Source organism: Calypte anna, chromosome 5A (genome assembly GCF_003957555.1).
Source record: "Calypte anna isolate BGI_N300 chromosome 5A, bCalAnn1_v1.p, whole genome shotgun sequence".
Lineage (NCBI taxonomy): Eukaryota > Metazoa > Chordata > Aves > Apodiformes > Trochilidae > Calypte > Calypte anna.
This window is the reverse complement of record NC_044251.1, coordinates 36189325-36208087: the sequence shown is the minus strand read 5'-3', so window position 1 is coordinate 36208087 and position 18763 is coordinate 36189325. Positions and strand designations below refer to the sequence as shown.

The following is an 18763-nucleotide window of genomic DNA, read 5'->3' as shown; positions in this document are numbered from 1 at the left end:
AATTTGAGTGAAGTCTGACTTATAAATTGACCTTTCTCTCTTTCTTTAAGTGATATTGAAATCTCACAGTCTTGCATACCCAAACCCATTGATCAAGTTGCAAAAGAAGTTGGCTTGTTCCCTGATGAGGTGGAGCTCTATGGCCATACTAAAGCCAAAGTTCACTTGTCAGCTCTGAAACGTCTGAAGAACCATCCAGATGGCAAATATGTTGTTGTTACTGGGTAGGTATTTCGTTAGCTGAGGCATCACTTGCATTATGTTGAGGTGAAAAGAAATTTTATTTAGTTGTTGTATAACCTTTTGGTAATGTGACTGTATGGGGTGCTCTGTGTTTCAGTAAATCACACTGTGAAAATCTAGTGGTTTGGGAAATAGATTTATCTCTTGTGGTAAATAGTGGGAATTTAGGGTAACATTTTTGTCCTGGAGATGAATCGTTTTACTCTGCAGGTCAAGGTTCAGAAGGGCAGCCTGAATCATAGTCAAAGCTCTTCAAGTCTAGCGACCTGCCTTCAACAGTAGCTAGCAAGATGTTTCAAGGGAAAGTCTTTGGCAATTATGTGATAATTTGCCGATCTAATTCCAGTTTCAAACTGGTGAAGATTAGCTGAAGCCTGAAGCAATCCAGAATTCGAGTTGGCATTAAGTACAATCAGTGGGTGGCTGTTTTATACCAGTAAATGTTTTGAGTCTCACCCACTTCATTGTCTGTTCTGCTTTTTCACTGTAGGATTACTCCTACTCCCCTGGGAGAGGGGAAGAGCACCACCACCGTTGGTCTTGTTCAAGCCTTAGGAGCACACCTTCAACAAAATGTCTTTGCTTGTGTTCGGCAGCCTTCTCAGGGGCCAACCTTTGGGATAAAAGGTATGAGCTGCTGTGTTGCAGCTGGAGTAAACGGGGAAAGTTTGCATTAAGAAATCTTCTGAGGCATCACAGTTCTACATAATTCCAAATCACGGTTACAGTTTTACATAATTTTGATTTCTTTCAAGAATGAAAAACCTTGAGTAAGTTCTTCAGTGATGTCTTCAACTGCTGTGCTGGTATTTAAACCAGGCTCCTTGATAGTAGCTTCCTTCTTAAAGCCATTAAGGCAATAAATGTAATACCACAGAGACCTTTATTTGTGTGATTTGACTCTTGTCTCTCTGTAGGTGGAGCTGCAGGTGGTGGCTATTGCCAAGTTGTACCCATGGACGAGGTAATTCTTTATACAAAGCCTCATTGCACATATAGCTCAAAGACCTTGAAGAGATAGTGCAGTCAGATAACTTAAAAAATGTTTGTTTGTGGCCTGGTGTAGCACTCCCAAGAACTGGGTGCTTGATTTCAGCAAAGCTTTTCTGAAAAACAAAACAGACAAACAAAAAAACCCAAGCCAACAAGAAACCATTTACAAAGGTAACTGCATGGTCAGGGAACTTAATAGAACTGAGAATTCCCAGATCCTGTTCCCTTGCACTCTCTGCCTTGAATAGCTGCATACCTTTCAGCAAAGTACATCCTGTGCCTCTATTTCCCAGCACTGAAATGGAGGTGATAATGACTTAATAAGTTTTGGAAGCATATTTAGTAGCAGCAGCGGTCACCAGCTCTTTCTATGAGCTATTTTGGTGGGACTGTGTTTTAGATTACTAACATGAAATGGGAAAAGGGAAGCTGGGAATCAGTAAATGCCAAAGACCTCAGCCTGTGGGGGGCTGGCACTGCAGCATATTTCTGACGTGACTTGGCAACAAGTAAAATCCTGTGTCTGGGGGCAGGGAATTGAAAGGCACGTGTAGCACGTGCTTTTGTGCTTGTCTCAACTCTCAGAGTAACTGCCTGTGTAATTCTACTTTTGTCTTCTATGCTATAGATTGACACAGGGCAATTCTAGGGAGAAGAGTAGAGATTATCGAAAGGGCTGTTTGTTCCAATTGATGAAGCAAGTCCACAGAAGATAAAAATGTTAAGGAGGCAGAATATTGATTTATTCAGGTGCTGAGAACACTTGTGAATGATAGATGTGACAGGGAAAATAATATTCTCCTGTATGGGAGTATTAATGAGATGAGCCAAAATACTTGACTGTGTGCAGCAGTGGGAAACAGCCCCACTCTTGGAATTGAACAGGCTTCAAGAACTTCCTTTCAGGATGACCCACATGGTATAAATACACATAGTTTTTGTGGGGGTGTTTTAATCTATGCATGTCTCATAAAATCAAAGTATCTGGAGCCACTAGTTACAGGAATGGCCTTAATACATCATACGTGCAGCTTTCATCCTAAAAAAAGATTAGCAAGTGAACAATTTGAGTTCTCTCTGCAGAACCAAGGTATAATAATTGCTTCTTGTTGCATATATTTTCACTCCTCTCTCTGGCTATAGTTGCCATTGCACAGCAACCTTTCCCCCCTCTTAAATAGATTACCCCAGGGGTGCTACCACCATTGTTGATGGCTCAGCCTTGGCCAGAAACAGGTCTGTCTTGGAGCCAGTGGCTGTCAGAGATGGGAGAAGCTTCTAGTGGCTCCTCACAGAAGTCACCCTTGTAGCCTGCCCTGCCACACTACCAAAACCTTGCTAGACAAGCCCAGTACCACTATCTGTTTTTTAAGACCACAATATCAAGGCTTCAACAATATCCTATCACAAGGTCTTCTGTCATACTGTTTCTAATGTCCCCTTTTTATCTTCCTCCTTTGCTTTGTTGTTTCAACCATACCTTGTACTCTGCTGCCATAGCACAAGTTTGTCACATAAGCTGTATATCCCAACTCATTTGCCAGTGTAGCTACAGTGCAACCAGATAGCTCATGTAGACAAACCCACTCAAATTATCTTTAAGTGAGGTAGAACCAAGAAAACTACTAGCAGTGTCACTGTGTAGTATGGGGTCTACAAGTTGTGCCTACTATACTCTGTGTTTGAGTGGTTAGCTTGTGCAGAGCTCTGTGCAGCCACAGCTTTACTGCTGTTCCTAGTTTCAGTTTAGCTCAGATACCTTTATGGAAGCAGCAGCAGCTTCAGCCTGGTGAATGTGTGAAACTTCTTGTGCAAATCATGAGAGTTGAGTCAGAAGGAAGGTGAGGGAGGAGCAATGCAGATGTGCTATACCATGACTTTATGAGGTGTCAAGGAGACTGTGAGAACTGTTCTCATTAAAAAAAAAAAAAAAAAGGCAACCCAACAACAACAACAAAAAACTGTTTGGAAGCTTCATTCTGGAAGTTTGTAAAATGACATAAATGTGGGGGAGGCATTTTTCTCTTTTAGAGAAATTCTTTCCTCTCTTCCACTTAGTGCACTGAGCAATCTCTCCCCCTCCACCCTCATCCACTTTAACATTGCTATTAATACTTCTCTCTCCATCTGTCTATGATGAATTGAAATAAATGAAAACTGCAGCTGAGGTAACTGATATGTTTTATGTCTTCTAGTTTAACCTCCATCTCACAGGTGACATCCATGCTATCACTGCAGCCAACAACCTGGTCGCTGCTGCTATCGATGCACGTATGTTCCATGAGCTAACTCAGACTGACCAGGTACCATCCTTTCTTAAGATGTACCCATCCCACTTTGGCCAAGGTGTTTTGGGTGTCCCAGCAGTTCTAACTAACTACCTGTTTCATTCTTCAAGGCTCTCTACAACCGTTTGGTGCCCTCTGTTAATGGTGTTAGGAAGTTCTCAGACATCCAGATCCGAAGACTAGAGGTAAGCAATGAATTCTGGTTCTGTTCCACTTATTAATCCTTTATGTAGGCAGATATAGGATACAGAAAACCTCATATTGTCTTGTAAGTCATTCTGCTCGTGTTTATTCTTTTACATAAAGTATTCAGAAGTTCAGCACAAAAAGCTGAGATGCATCCCCAAAGGCAAAAAGCATTGATTTAACAGTCTTTATTGTATGCTGTATGAATAATACAGTTGGAAGAGGCAAAAGGATTACAACCCCTTATTAATAGTGTCAATTCAGTATCCTTAATGCCATTTAAGAAAGGACCAGAACAGATCTCGGTACCTTACACTTAGTGACAATTAGAGATTAATAGTTCCCATATGACAGCTACATAGATAATGCAACACAAAAAAAAAAAAAAAAAAGGCAATTCATAAGACTCGGCAAAAAGAGAACATAGAGATTTCTTTGCCTTATCCAAATTGAACAGACATGGAAAATGGAGAAAACAGCTGGCCCCTAATTCCCTGCTTCTCTTCTACCCAAATAAATTCTCAGTTAGATGAGTAGCCCTGTCATTGCATGGCAGTCCCTGAGTGGATGACAGCTCCTCTGATCCTTGGAAATTAATGTGAACTAGCACATGTCCTTGGCCTCTGAAAAAAAAAAATGGGGATTAACAGAAGAGTAATTTTGCACTGGGCTTGGAACTTCTGGCTAGGAGGGCAGCCTGAAGCCTGCTAAATTCATTCCAAGAGCAAAAGGGTTTGTACAGTATTCAGGCTGGATCAGTTGCCCATTTGGATGTGAGGAGCAATAATCAGACTACTTGAGAAGCTAAAACTATTTTTTAGCTGGCTATAATGTCTCAACCATTAGAGAATGTGTGGTTTGCTTCCAATGCTGAGCAAAGAAGTCATGGCATGTTGCTTGGTTTTCCTGATGGACTGTTGAAGGAACTCTACCCTAACTGCTCTACTGGTTATTACATGTTGAGGTGTGAATGGGATGCTAATGGTCCAGGAAAACAAGACTATTTTTTTTTAATTTGTTTTCTAAATTATGTGCTTGTAGAGGAAGAGAACAGACTTTCTTCTTCCCTGCCTTTCATCAGGAGAAAAATACAACTTTGCTGCCTAGTTAATGGAAAGTTCACTCCTTTTTACATCGCTTTCCTCATTCCTAAGTTTGCACTTGTATCAGGCTTCTTGAGATAATTCTTCTCTCAATTAAGCAACTTGGCAAACTGCCCATTTTCTCAGCATGTTCAGGATCAGCTTTCTGGGATGCTGACAGCCTTGTGACTGAATTGTTTAATTCCTCCTTTGTGCTGCTTAACCAGCGTGCTGAAGGCAGTGTCTTTACATACGTATGGCTGTGTGCAGTGACCCTAAGCAGAATAATGAGAAATGGATGTAAGCATGGGGGGCTAATGATTAGAACAAGGCATGTAAGAAACTGCAGAGCTTTCTCTCTCTTACTCTTTCTGTAGCTGCTTTGCACAGAGCTTGGTGACAACCTTCCCTAATGAGCTCTATTGTCTGCCTTGCCCTTTGCTAGCTGGCCAGCAGCAAGCTGTGCTCCCAGATGCACACCAGTACAGATCATTTTACATTGCTGTGCACTAGAAGAAGAACAACTAAGAAGGCATCCCTTCCTTATTTGTGAATATGCAGATGCTGCTGCCAAAGTCTCATTTCTTCAGTGAAAGGTTCGTTTCTGTGAATCTTTTCCTTATACCTTTTTTTTTTATTTTATATGTCCTTTCCTTCCATAGAAACTGGGCATAAACAAAACTGATCCTATGGCTTTGACGAAGGAAGAAGTAAACTTATTTGTGAGACTGGACATTGACCCTAGCACCATAACATGGCAAAGAGGTAAAAAACCCATTAAATAAATTAATTATTAAGGAATAAAATGTGTCAAAAGAAAGATTTGCAAGTGCAGCAGGAAATGTGTTTCATTGGAATACAGGAAAGAGTGCAGGGCTGGCCTCTCCTGGGTGTTTGGTGGGATTGATGCCTGCAGCTGGGATCCCATTCCTAAAGGGTCTGACACAGTGGCTTGAATCTTAATCCTTGTGAATTTGGAGCAGACTTACTAATTATTGCCAAATTTGTGTTTCTGGATTTGTCAGTCTCTGAGGGAGTTGAGTTTGGTGTCTGGAGCCAACAGCCTTTTCACATGACTGAGAAAGTGCTGAGTGAGGAGAGGGTTCTGCTCCAGGATTAAACCATGATTTAATCTGCCCACTTGCTCTGATGGGGACAAACATCAAATAAAGGCCAGAAATTGAAAAGGTTTTTGTAGGTACCTAAAAGCAAGATCAATCTCCCGTCTGGCAGATTTAATATTTCACTAGCAAAAGAAATTTCAAATATGGACACTATTTTTCTGATTTAGACCCCAAGAGAATTGCTTTTTCTTCATTTTATTAAAAAAAGTGTTAAATGTGTTCTCCAAACTTCGCTTCATAACCTGTAATGGAGCTATAGTAATCTGCCTCATGTGAAATATTTTATAAAATACTTAGAATTTTTTCAAGCAGATAGTAAGAAACAGCAAATCTAAGCTGGTACTTGATAGTTTGTGTTTCCAAGGTAATTTGAGTTAATGGGGCTGTGTAAAAGTGCTCTCACTAAATGGTAGAAACTGACCATTTTATCACTTCACCCATAAAATGATAATTTTATTTCTTTTGGGCTGTAATAATTTCCTGATTTCACATTGACTAATGATAGTGAAAAAGCAATTTGGATTATACTAGCAGCTCTGCTTTTCAAGGAGGCTTTGAACTTGTGGTTAATATACACAGAGGGAAGTAGAAACCCTCTGGATGCAGTGCAGGGTCTGCATGGGGCTGTGGGCTTTTTTGCTGTAGTTCAGTTTTGTGAAAGAATCCCATTGAGCAGCATTTGCCATTCTTTAGGAGAGGATGTTATCTCAAACTGCTGTTTTCTTCATAAGTGATCTAGCAGAGTGTTCTAATAGGTCACAGATGTCACTTACAACTTGCAATGTGACTTCTCATCTTTGTATTTCTTGCAGTACTGGATACAAATGACAGGTTCCTTAGGAAAATCACTATTGGGCAGTCTCTAACAGAAAAAGGCTTCTCACGAATGGTAATTGTTCCCTTTTCTCACCTGTTCCAAAGAGTACTTTGAAAAATGTGGTCCTAAAACAACTTTCTGTAACTCCAGGTATTTCTACCTCTTACCCCAGTACATGAATAAAGATAAAGCAGAAAGTCCCTTCAGCAAAGCTGTTAGATTTGCTGCCAGTGTGGTGTTTTATTGTCTATTTTATTGTCTATGTGTCTTTCCTGAATGCTGGTTTCCCAGACTGGGGTGACTGGGTACACAAATGCCCTCTGTAAATTTGATGCATAGCAATAGCAAATTTTTACCACTGCAGCTGCTTTGGGTGGGATGGATCTGGCCAGAACTAGACACAGTATCTGAGCTTGTTGTCTAGATTCATTATATAATCAATAGAGTAAATTAGGCAACCTGGGCTGTGATTCCTCTCATCCCTTAAGTAACTCTCAGATTAATAGTTCAAATTAATTGTTCTCAGAAAAGCCTCTTTCTATTGATTTGAAATGTCCCTAGGGTGCTTTGCTTCAATAGAGGTGTCTGTGTAACATCACATGAATTTTACCCTTCATTTCCTATAGATTCTGATAATTTTTTTTGTCATTTACTGAACTGTTAAGTAATAGTCAGATGAGTGAGTAAGCTTAGTCTTCAAAAATATAATTTGTTAGTGTTAAGCATCTGTACATGAATCACTAATGGATGTGCCAAGAGAGTGTCATGTAGTAGAAATGCAAGAATCTTTTACTTAATTTTGAAAAAAAATACCCAGCTTAAAATGACCACATAAGTATGTTCTGAGAGTAATACTTTGGTATGGTATGTCTGTTGGGTTTTTCAATTTTTTGGTACTGATGATGATGATTGGCCTTTTTTCAAGAATTAAATGGAAGTAAGCATTACTGCTAGGGGATCTTAATGAGTTCATATTCTTTATTCCTCTCTTGCAGGCTCAGTTTGACATCACTGTGAGCAGTGAAATCATGGCAGTTCTAGCACTTTCTGATGGCTTGGATGATATGAAAAAGAGACTGGGCAGAATGGTGGTGGCTTCCAGCAAGAAAGGACAACCAGTTACAGCAGATGACCTTGTAAGACAGTGACTCAGTTCTTAAATGCCATTTTTTTTCCTATTTCTTCTGAAAATCCTTAGATTGAAAAGCGTAGAGACAGTTCTGTACAGAAAAAACTTACAGAAGACCAAAGATGAAATCTTAGCCCCTTGAGTTCATTAAGATTTTTTATTTCAGTGTGGTTAGCACCTTGCCTAGGGAGCCTGTGTGTCCATGTGATCTGGGCAGGGAAAAAGGATCTGTTGTGATGTATGTGTCCTAAGTTGCAGCTATCACCATAGTATTAACGGGGAAATACATGGTGGTGTCCAGATAATAAGCATATTTGCAACTCAGAAGAGCTTGGAAGAGCATCATGCTGGCAATCCTGTTTCTCAGTCTTCCTGGAGTGAGGCAAACACTGAGCCAGAACAAAACCCTCTGTGAATTTAATTACAGGTGGTAAAATATTTTATTCTGGGAGACCAAATGTTATAAAAGCCAAACACTTTGCTAAAAGTGCAAGCCTTTGCTGAGGGACACACATTCCTTATTTCCAGGGCATTAAATGCTGAATATAGTAGCACTGACACTGATGGCTGTTACTGGTGTGTAAAACAGTCCCAAAGAGCAGTTGCAGGCTGCAGCACTGTCTTGCAGATCTTGGCATTCTTGTGAAGCATGTCAGCTAGCACTCCCCTAAATGGTCCATCTGCATGGCTTCAGGGGAATAGCCTGTGCCCCAGACATTACTCCAATAAATGCTTTGAAGATGGCAACCCTGTTTTGAGAAGGAAAGGGGAATTGAGACCTGGATGTCAACTCTACCCTATCACTTGGCCTCAAGGCAGATAAGAGGCTCAGGACCATTCCATTACTCAATAGAGATGTGATATTGGTGCTTACTGCTGTCCTGTGTAGCAGATTTTTCACAGTCTGCTTTGCAAAAGACAAGAGTATTACAAAATCATGTGATGTGGGGTTAGTTGTGAATTTTCAAAATTAACTTTTTCAGTGAGACAGAAGAATCCACAGGGTGGGTATCCTGACCTGTGTTTCCAGCAAGGTGGGCACAGCACTAGGGCTTTTGATGTTTTGTTTTGTGCTTGTTTGTTTTCTGGTTTTGGCAGGTCGTTTTGTTTGCTTTACTTCTTCCCAGGAAAAACCTAACAAGCAGTAGGTCAGCAATATGGCCTCACTCTGGCCTTGCAGGAGAAGGGGCTAGACTGGGAACCATTTATTTGTAAATGTTTTTATGTGAGGCATTTGTTGAAAATGAGGGAAGGCACGTGCCAGAGTTCTGTAGGCAGCTTTGACATTTTAATTCCTACTGCTAGCATGATGCTGGTTTAACCTTATGTACCCGAGTTTAACTGTTCTGGAAAAGAGACTCTTCTGCTGTCCATCATCACTGGGGGCAGATGGTGCTTGGTAGGGAGTTGCACTGAATTTTATGTGGAATCCAAGTGATAAAAGTCTAATTTATTTATTTTTTTTACCTTTTTTTCTTTTGTCTTTTATTTTCCTTTCTTTTCTAAACAAATTGTTCAATTCTGTCCATTTCAACACTGTTAGGGCTGTGTTACATACTACTCATGCAGGCAGAAATGTGGTGATTGCAGAGACCAGACTGGCACAATAAGATGTCTGTGTCCTACTGTGGTGTAACCAGTGTCATGAGTGTGCTCCCAGCAAGCTCAGAGAAACTGGGAAGATATGTGGAATCAAAAACTGGCTACAGGTTTTAAGAGATGGGATGTTTTGCACATGCCACTGAGTGACACAGGCCTGAAATGTCGTCATGGAAATCTTTCTCTCTAGTTTTCATTATTCTGGAGATGACAGAAGTTTAGAGCTTATCCATTAAATGTTAAATAAGCCTTCATGTGGCAAGATTGAAATTAGTGAAGCAAAGCAGTGAATGTCTTGGGGAAAAAAAAATCTTTCGTATAATTGAGTGCTGCAATCTAACTGAAATTAAAAGGGGAAAAAAAAGAAATCATGATTCAAGGTTTTAATAATTGCTGGGAACATTTGGCTCACTACTCATGATAGCAATTCTAGTTACTTTTGCCGGTGCTTGGTAGAAGCCAGTTTGGTTTCTAGTGGCCTGTGTCATTCACAAGGATGATCAGACCTTCAGTGTCTCTTCCCAAAGCAGATGAAATCCCAAGCTTTCACTTTGCAGGAAGCAGAATTGCAGGAGGGTATCTTGCTGCACCTCAGAGGAAACAGGGTCTGCCTTTCATAATGTCAGCCTGGTCTTTCTCACAAGCACAGAGGTTCACTTTAACAGTTATTTCTGCACAGGAGACTTGGCCAGGATGCAGCAGCTTGTTATGACATTTTAAGGTCAATATGTAGAGCCTAATTGCTGAAATGAGAGGGGGGAAAAAAAGTCCACGACAAATCTGCCTGCAAAAGCCAAGAACATTGACATGTGCCTGACTTTAAACTTCTGAGTATGTTTAGATCCAGCAAAAGACAGACAGTAATTCTGAAGTTGAGACACCAGGGTGATGAACATGGTCCAGTATTTCAACATGTCTGACAACTATTGTGAAAAACTCCTTGCTTTGTGCCACTTGGTGGGCTGCATTAAACCATACGTACCTAAGAGTTACTCTCTCTCTGTGCTATTGTTTACCATCCTTGTTGTAGCACTGAAGCAGCAATTATTCTTCATGCCTTCAGTACAGTCTGCAAGGTCACAACCAACAGGCTACCCCCAGCAGAAATCACAGCTCCTCTTACAAGGTTGTGAAGGTCATTATTCTGCCACACCCTGAGTAGAGTGAGTTATGTATAGAGCAAATGCTGGTTCTGGTCCAGGAAGCTCACCAGGACTAAAGCACTGGATAGGAATTATCTCAAGGTCTCGGTCCATTTGGAAACTAATTGCCCTTTTTTCTTTTAGGGAGTGACTGGTGCTCTGGCTGTCTTGATGAAAGATGCTATAAAACCAAACCTCATGCAGACATTAGAGGTGAGCAGAGATGATTTGCTATATGTGCATTCTCGGAGCCCAGAAGCAACCAGTTTACTTCATTCATCACAATCAGCACAGGCTTTACTCAGCTTAGAGGTTTACTGTGGTTTGCTGCCTAAGGTTGAGGGGAAAGGGCTTGTTTCTTTCCAGGTCTGCCACTGGTGTGTGGTGTAAGTGAGGAAATGCAGTAAACTTTGCTGTGGCTCTGTTCTCTTGTCTTTAATGCCAGGAACTGTTTTGGGAATCTAAATGTTGTGCATGCACTTGCTGGGATTTAGCCATCCTTTTCCTAAGAGGATTAATAACTCCACTTGTGCAGATTATTATAATCCTGTTTGCCCTGTGGTCCTTATTACTGATAACAAATGTTTGATCAGAAGGCTTTAAGATGTCTTCTTAAAGCGTATTTCTTTACTGTCAGCTACTGTAGTACTTAGCTCCTGAAATGCTACAGATTTGCTAAATTTTACTCTGATTTTCTCCCTCTCCCACATCCCCCTCTCCCTTTTCTAGGGAACACCAGTGTTTGTTCATGCTGGACCTTTTGCCAATATTGCACATGGAAATTCTTCAGTGTTGGCAGACAAAATAGCGCTGAAGCTTGTGGGTAAAGATGGCTTTGTTGGTAAGTATGTGGGGTTTTTTTGTTTGCTTCCTTGCTTTTTGCTTGTTTTGTCAAGAGGGATCTGCCTTTTTTTTAATCACAACTTGTCTTTGTTTTTTTGTCTTGGAAGAGCCTTCTGATTTATATAATCAGAGCATGACTTTTTCCACCCAGCAACCTCTCACAAGCTTCTTTGTCAATTCCTTCTCTAGTTACAGAAGCAGGATTTGGTGCAGATATAGGCATGGAGAAATTCTTCAATATTAAGTGCCGCTATTCTGGTCTTCGACCTCATGTGGTGGTGTTGGTTGCTACTGTCCGAGCTCTGAAAATGCATGGAGGAGGCCCTGCAGTAAGTACTAAGCAAGATTTTCTATAGGCCTGATGGGCTGTTGTTCTGACCCAGTCACTTAAAGCCCTGTAGGGTTTGATCTGCTTTTAGTTTGTCTTCGAGCTTGCAGTTGTAAAAGGAATCCCTATGTCCCTGTTGCTTGTAAGCTGCTTCATTGGAACATGTTACAGACAATAAAAACTGCTGCTTGTCTGATTGTCTTAATGAAGTGCTTGCATTCTGGGGCATTTGTGATGTTACCGCAGTCATCCACTTGTGAGCACAGCTTGGGGGCATTTATTTTTTCCTTGTAATTTTTTTGCTAGGAAAAAGACTCAGCCTGGAGTAGATTCTTGACACTGTGTAATAAGAATCAAACATGAATTACTGTCATGTATAAAAATCTTGCAGAGTTCCATCTTCTTTCTCTTTTCCCTTTTTTGTCCTAGGTCACTGCGGGGGTACCTTTACCAAAGGAATACATGGAAGAGGTAACCTTTAGCTGTTGCAACAGTTCACCAACTAGCTGTGGTCATGACATGATACTGTCATGCAGTGCATTTTTTTATCTGCCAGGGAAATGCTGCCTTACACAAGCTGTAATGTTTGTGGGGTTTTTTCTTAATGATGTTACTTTGGCTCTGCTCTCTCAAGCATTTGTTGTACTTGACCTAGCAAGTATTCAGAGCCTTTTAATTTCTCTTGAGCTCATGCAAATGTCTGCACACTCAATATTTCATAGTAATATCTGCTCTGTGTCCCCTGACCCTCTCAGCATGGAGTAATTGCTTGGCAGAAATATTGTCTCTGAAAATATTCAGAGTGCCTCCTAATTATGCTCTTCTTAGCAGCAGCAGCTTCTGGTTGCAAACAGGGAGGAAAGTGAACTAAAATCTCAGCTTCTGTCCTTATACCTTGAATGATTGTGTACACTTGGATAATTGGTCTGGTTCTCTTTCGATGGCTACAGCTTTCTTGCTCTGGAGCTTCTGTATGGATTCTTCTTTGCATAGCAAATGGAAATCAGGATTTCCATGAGTAGTCTCTGATGCTGCAGGATGTAAATATGTGTAAAACGAAAGTTGTTGCTACAGACTTCAGAATAGTAGCATGAAATTTACTGCCTGTGGTACTAAATACGTAAGAGTGTCAGAGTGGAAAATGAGGCTTTACTGTGGGGAGTTAATGAGAATGAGTATTAACTTCCGAAGAGTAACATAAAAAAAAAAAAGAAAGAAAAGAAAAAAGATAAAAAGCATTACTCTTACCTTGGCTTGGCAGCTGAAATCAGTAATTATTAGAAGCAGTCATTCCTTTTCCTATCTTCAGTCCACAAGCATGTACTGGTCTGGACTCTTCAGAAAGTAGCACTGGGGATTTATCTTTGTGGTTCCATTCCCATTTTGTCATATTTATCATTAGTTGTAGGCACAGCAGATATGGAACACAAGTTTCACTGTCCCTGATAAAGTGTGCTTTCTTCTTGCTTTCTTCTCTACAGAATCTTCAACTGTTGTCAGAAGGCTGTAGTAACCTAAACAAGCAAATCCAAAATGCACAGATGTTTGGTGTCCCAGTAGTAGTGGCTGTCAATGCTTTCAAGTAAGTGAGCTGGGATGTGGAAGTGATACATGGGAATAAAATCTTGACACCTTATATGCTATGTTTAACACAAACTCATGTTTTCAGTACAATCACTATAGTTTGAAGCTTTTTGCATTGTCAGAAGATGTTGAATAAATAGGTGAGCATTGCTTAGTAATTTCAAATGCATACCTTAGGTTATTAAATTAGCTTAGGATTTTATTATCAGTGACTATTATCTGTCACCACTTATACCCTTACTGGCCAGAGTACTGTGGACAAAAGGTGTCTGTGATCATGTGGAATCTAAACTCCTAACAGATGGTGAGGTGCCTGTGCTGTTGACCATGTTGTGTGGTCTGCTGTATGGAATAATTATGCCTCACTAAGAAGCATTTTGAACTCTGCACACTGTGCTGCACAGGAAATAAAATCTGTGTGTGGTTTTGTGCTGGCAGAAGGGCTTTGAACTGGTGTGTAAGAGCTGATGCCAGCTGAAGCAGAGTGGCTAGCTAAGGATTGTTCATCTGAAGTAAAGGGATATTAGATGGTTTAGAGAAATTATGTTTTGTAGCTTGTTGTGTGGCCATGATATAAGCAGACTCTAGCATCTCTAAATTAGCAGTACCAAGATCTTTTTGAGTTTGCTTCTGAAAACAGGAGTTGCACCAGTACAGAACAGATGCCCCAGGAAGTCTGGAACACTACTCTGTCAGCAGTCATGGGTTTCCAGAACTACCTGTTGCTGTTTCTTGCTTCTTTCACCAAGGTGGAGAAGGCTGTAGTGGAGAGCCCCTCAGCAGCTTCCTGCTGGCAGGATTCTGTGATTTCTTTGGGCAGCTTTTGGATGTTATCAACAAGAGTGAAAAATGATTAGAGCATCCAGTTAATTTACTGTGTGTGCATTCTGGTACAATTTTTTTCTCCTTACAGGACTGATACAAAGGCTGAACTGGACCTTGTAGTACAACTGGCAAAGGAAGCAGGAGCATTCGATGCTGTGGAGTGCACTCACTGGGCAGAGGGAGGTAAGGGAGCCCTTGCGCTGGCCCAAGCTGTTCAGAGAGCATCTCAGACACCCAGCAACTTCAGGTTCCTCTATGATGTGGAGGTAAGAACTTGAAGTGTTACAGAGGTATTCTGCTTATAAGGTGCAGAGCAGTCGGTTTCAGTAGCTGTCTGAAGGGCTGCTCTGAGAAATTGGGAGGAAATTTGGTTTTGGAACGTAACATTTATTCTATCAGTCGCAAAGACCTGGTTAGGCAGTTCTTGTTTTGCCTACCCATTGAAATACTGCCTGATTTTGACACTGAAAAATGCTACTAAGGATCTGCTGGCAATGACAAACCAGGTTTCTGCCATGGCAGCCATGGTCCAGGGTTAGGGGGAAGTTTAGTTCTTGGACTTGAGACCTGCATTCCTGTCAGAGCATGGACTGAAACAAGTCTGACCAAGCCTCTTACCTTACTTTTTGTCTGCAAGTAAGGCTTATGGAGTCATACTACAGCTCTGGTGGAAGAGTGCATATAAGCATGTGTATTTCTGATGACTTTGCACATTAAGCAAATTTGACAGAGTACTTGGTAATGAATTTATTGTTCCAGATTATGGCCTGAATCCTCTTTTATAGGGAAGCACCTATTCAAGAACCTAATGATATACTGAGCTGTGTCACTGTAACTGTTTTAGCTCCTTAACAGAGGCTTTTAATTTTTCTCCTTTAACCTCTTTTATTTAACTATCAATCTGTATTCTCTCAGTTTATTTTTTTCTGCATTTTGACTTAGACTTGAGAAAAGATAGAGGCCTCCTTTGCAGAGGGGGTAACTAACATGTAAGCACAGCTTATAAGAAGTATTGCTGTGTTTCTTTTTGTTTCTGACCACAGTAAGCTAGTTTTGCTCTTTTACCAGGAGAAACAACTGCAACAAGATAAATGTGTTTTGAAAACCCTCAAATTACTGTATGGCTTTGTTCTACAGTCAGTAGGAATAGCTCTTGTATCCACAGATGGGCATTGCATGACACGTATGAAGAATTGCAAAGCTGCTGTGATGTTATGGCTGACTGTAATTTGGCCTTGCTGACCTGCTTGTCGTTTTTTGTTTTTTGTTTTTTTTTCCTAGCTCCCTATTATAGATAAAATCAGACTTATTGCAAGGCAGATATACGGAGCAAGTGATGTTGAGCTCCTTCCAGAGGCAGAGGAGAAGGTCGCCTTGTACACTAAGCAAGTGAGTTTTCTGTCACCTGGTACCAGTGCTACTTTTAATTGAAAATGTTTATACTGAGCTTTGGTGTTGAAAGTGTGCGTGAAGGGAATCATCACAGAAATCATGTCCTTGTCCAGGACTCATTGGATGCTGCTATGGCAGAGGAGGAAAAGGAGGTGCGATGGGGAGGGTGAAACTGGTCCTGGCTTCTAGTGAAGAAAATAGAAGACATCTTCGGCCCAGTAGCACATCTATGATAGTGTATGGGGAGAGAACAGGAGGAGGATTCAGTAATCTTTCTCTATTGTACTTTCCAATTCTTCGAGGAATTAGGGAACTAAAAGTGGTCAGACTGGTACTAAGTAGTCTTTTTTTTTTTCCTTTTAATCGTGTTGCACTGAGTTGTTTAATCAGTTTTTAAACCCATATGGATTTTGGGCAGTCTCAGTTATGTTGGGTAAAGAGTCCCACAGGTGATACAACACTTCCTGGGGAAAAAAGGTCTAAATTTTTGAGTTTTGAACCAGGCATCTGGTTGTTGAATTACATGTTCTCTGGTTGCGGTGTTGCTTTTACTCTTCTCTAGCTTGATGTTCTTGTGAATTTACCTGCTTCTGCACTAATGAAGGTCTGTAGAGGGCTTTGAAAAGAAGAGCAATGAGAATGCAATGAGAAGAGCAATGTGAGAACTGGCCTTCATTTGTTTACAGTGTGCTTGAATAATTTTGCTTTTGCAGTCCATTTACGACTGGCATATATAGTTTGTTGCTCTCGTGTTTCTTGTATATCCTTTACAGGCCTATCAAAATACCATAGGCATGTAATTGCAGCTTCCTTATGACCTGCAATTATATTGATCAAATGTTTTTAATTAACTGAACAAGAACTCCAGTTCTGAGTCGTTTAAATTAATGTTTTGGGAACAGGGTTGAAAGTAAGTTATCTATCAAGGTTGTGTATCTAATGTTTCCATACCTTAATTTTTTTCTTCATTTGGAGGTGCTGGGGGCCATGATGGTTTTGTCTTCAATGTGTAGCTGAGGCCAGGGATAGAATTTGAGAGAAGGAGTGAGGATGCAGTGTAGTCAGTGGATCTGATGGGCTATGGATAAAGCAGTTGGTGAGGAGTAGGATGTCCTGACAAAATGTTTGCTGCCTGCAGAGAATGACAGAATAGAGCATTTTACATTAATGTAAAGGTACAGTTACTGCTTTTTCACTTATTTCTCCTCTCGTTGCTTTTTCCAGGGGTTTGGAAACCTGCCCATCTGTATGGCTAAAACTCACCTATCATTGTCTCATGACCCACAACAAAAAGGAGCACCCACAGGTTTTGTTCTGCCAATCCGTGACATTCGGGCCAGTGTTGGTGCTGGGTTCCTGTATCCACTGGTAGGAACGGTACGTGAGTGAGGGGAACCCCCAGCTATGGGCTGAGTTACAGAACTTCATGTGCATTCCAGGACAAAAGGTGTCTCAGGTCGGGAAAGTCTTGTTTACATTCAGTTTTTTAACAGTCCAGTGTACTGGATGCCGTAATAGTTTTTTTTCAAGGTGAAGAGGGAAGCCAAAATAGACCATCTGACAATTTGAATACTCAGCAAGCCCTCAGCGTACTCAGGTCCCATGTCTGTCTGCCTGGATTCTGAGGAAAGGCTGAGCTCTGTAGCTAATGAGCTCTGGGAGCTGCAGTCTGGTGGAGGGGAAGGGAGAAATCCTTGGCCCAGCTGATTGCTGGTGTGACTTCCCATTCCTGATGGAAACACTTTGCAGAATTGTAGGTGAACTCTGTGTACAGCTGCAATAAGGCTGGAACAAGACAACCCTTCCAGAGCTTTACACCTTTTGATGAGATACCTCCAAAGTAAAGCTGACCTATACTATTAATCATTTATCAGTCTTCCCTCCCATTTGGTTCTCATGGTTTTGCTAACCATCTGTTTGCTGCTCAGTGTGTATCAATTCCAACAATTTGACTGTGCCCTTGAGTTTTTAGTTTCTGTTCTTTGACATGATTGGCAAAAAGTCAGCTGAGAGGACAGAGAGGAGCTACAATGGAAACAAGATACTGGAATAGCTTTGAAATTGCCTGGCAGAAAGAGGAGCTACCTGCAAAATAATGAACTAATATTCAGGTTTGCATCCAAAGAAAGAATGTGAGGATTAAAGACTCTACTGGAAGTTTTATCTGAGAAGTCTCTCCTGGGCAAATGTTAAGTAGCTTGCTAGACTGTTTTAGGAGATGGAGCAGCCGGAGCAAGCAACTCTTTTTCTTATTTTGGGGACCTGAACCTTTTTCTGAAGTCTTCACGTTAATGTGTTGGTTTGATAAGATTTTCAGATTCATCAGTTGATGAAATTTGCTGATGTAAGAGTTTGATCCCTTCTTCCTTCAAATGCTGGAGCCAAATATTGCATATCTTTTTCTTCTAATCTTAGAAAAAAAGGAAGGAAAAGAAAAAAAAAAAAAAAAAAAGAGGGAGCTAAGGGTTTCCAGATTAGCCAATGTAAATAAAATAACTACATCCTGATTAGAGCCTGGTTTATCCATCTTCTGAAAGAGTAATGTGTGCTTTGGGATAATGTGGAAGATAGCATGCTCGTTCTTGTTATTCATGGCATTTTCTGCAAGCCAAGATTTAATCCAAATGATGATTTTTTTTTCTTTTTATAAGTACTGGAGAAGGAAAGGGTATGCAGCATTAATGAGTTACACAAGAGCAAGATGTTTTCAGACATTAAAACTCACGGTTTGGCTCTTTTTCCAATGTCTTCTGTTTCTGTGGAATTAGACTCTTTCCTTTCTGCTGCCTTCCCAGACTCCTCATGTTTTCTCAGACATGTAGTAAATCATGGTGTTAATTCTGCCAGAATTAACAGCAAGTCTTTTGGCTAACCAGGAGATATGAAAATCATTTTTCTGTGGTCGCTACAAAACTAAGGAAGGGGTGGTGGCCATTTGAGAAGCAATCCAGGCCATTTTGAATCAGATCACTACTTTAAATCCATTCAGCAAGAGGTGTGTTAGCCTAAGAATGAATTTTTGGCAGCATCCATTTAACCATTTAACCATCTCTTAATACCTTGGATCTTGAGAGCAAAATATTCATTCAGCTAAACACAAAGACAAGGAATGAGGGTCTTCTCTGTAGCCTCCTATTTCTGTCTGGGAAAGCAGTGGCTCTGACAAAAAACTAGGGCAGTTCTAGAAT

At 40.7% G+C, this 18763-nt stretch overlaps 1 protein-coding gene across 2 annotated transcripts in view; it reads left to right on the top strand.

Moving 5' to 3' along the window:
• MTHFD1 (methylenetetrahydrofolate dehydrogenase, cyclohydrolase and formyltetrahydrofolate synthetase 1) overlaps nt 1-18763 on the top strand; it is a 39844-nt gene that overhangs the window by 18670 nt on the left and 2411 nt on the right. For both annotated transcript variants that reach the window (XM_030452297.1, XM_030452296.1), the window contains 16 exons: nt 51-224; nt 734-870; nt 1161-1207; nt 3432-3539; nt 3635-3709; nt 5455-5557; nt 6729-6805; nt 7729-7869; nt 10748-10816; nt 11333-11444; nt 11636-11775; nt 12204-12245; nt 13256-13356; nt 14272-14449; nt 15465-15572; nt 16800-16952. In XM_030452297.1, the coding sequence (XP_030308157.1) occupies nt 51-224; nt 734-870; nt 1161-1207; nt 3432-3539; nt 3635-3709; nt 5455-5557; nt 6729-6805; nt 7729-7869; nt 10748-10816; nt 11333-11444; nt 11636-11775; nt 12204-12245; nt 13256-13356; nt 14272-14449; nt 15465-15572; nt 16800-16952 (1765 nt within the window). The remainder of the gene's footprint in view (nt 1-50; nt 225-733; nt 871-1160; nt 1208-3431; nt 3540-3634; nt 3710-5454; nt 5558-6728; nt 6806-7728; nt 7870-10747; nt 10817-11332; nt 11445-11635; nt 11776-12203; nt 12246-13255; nt 13357-14271; nt 14450-15464; nt 15573-16799; nt 16953-18763) is intronic.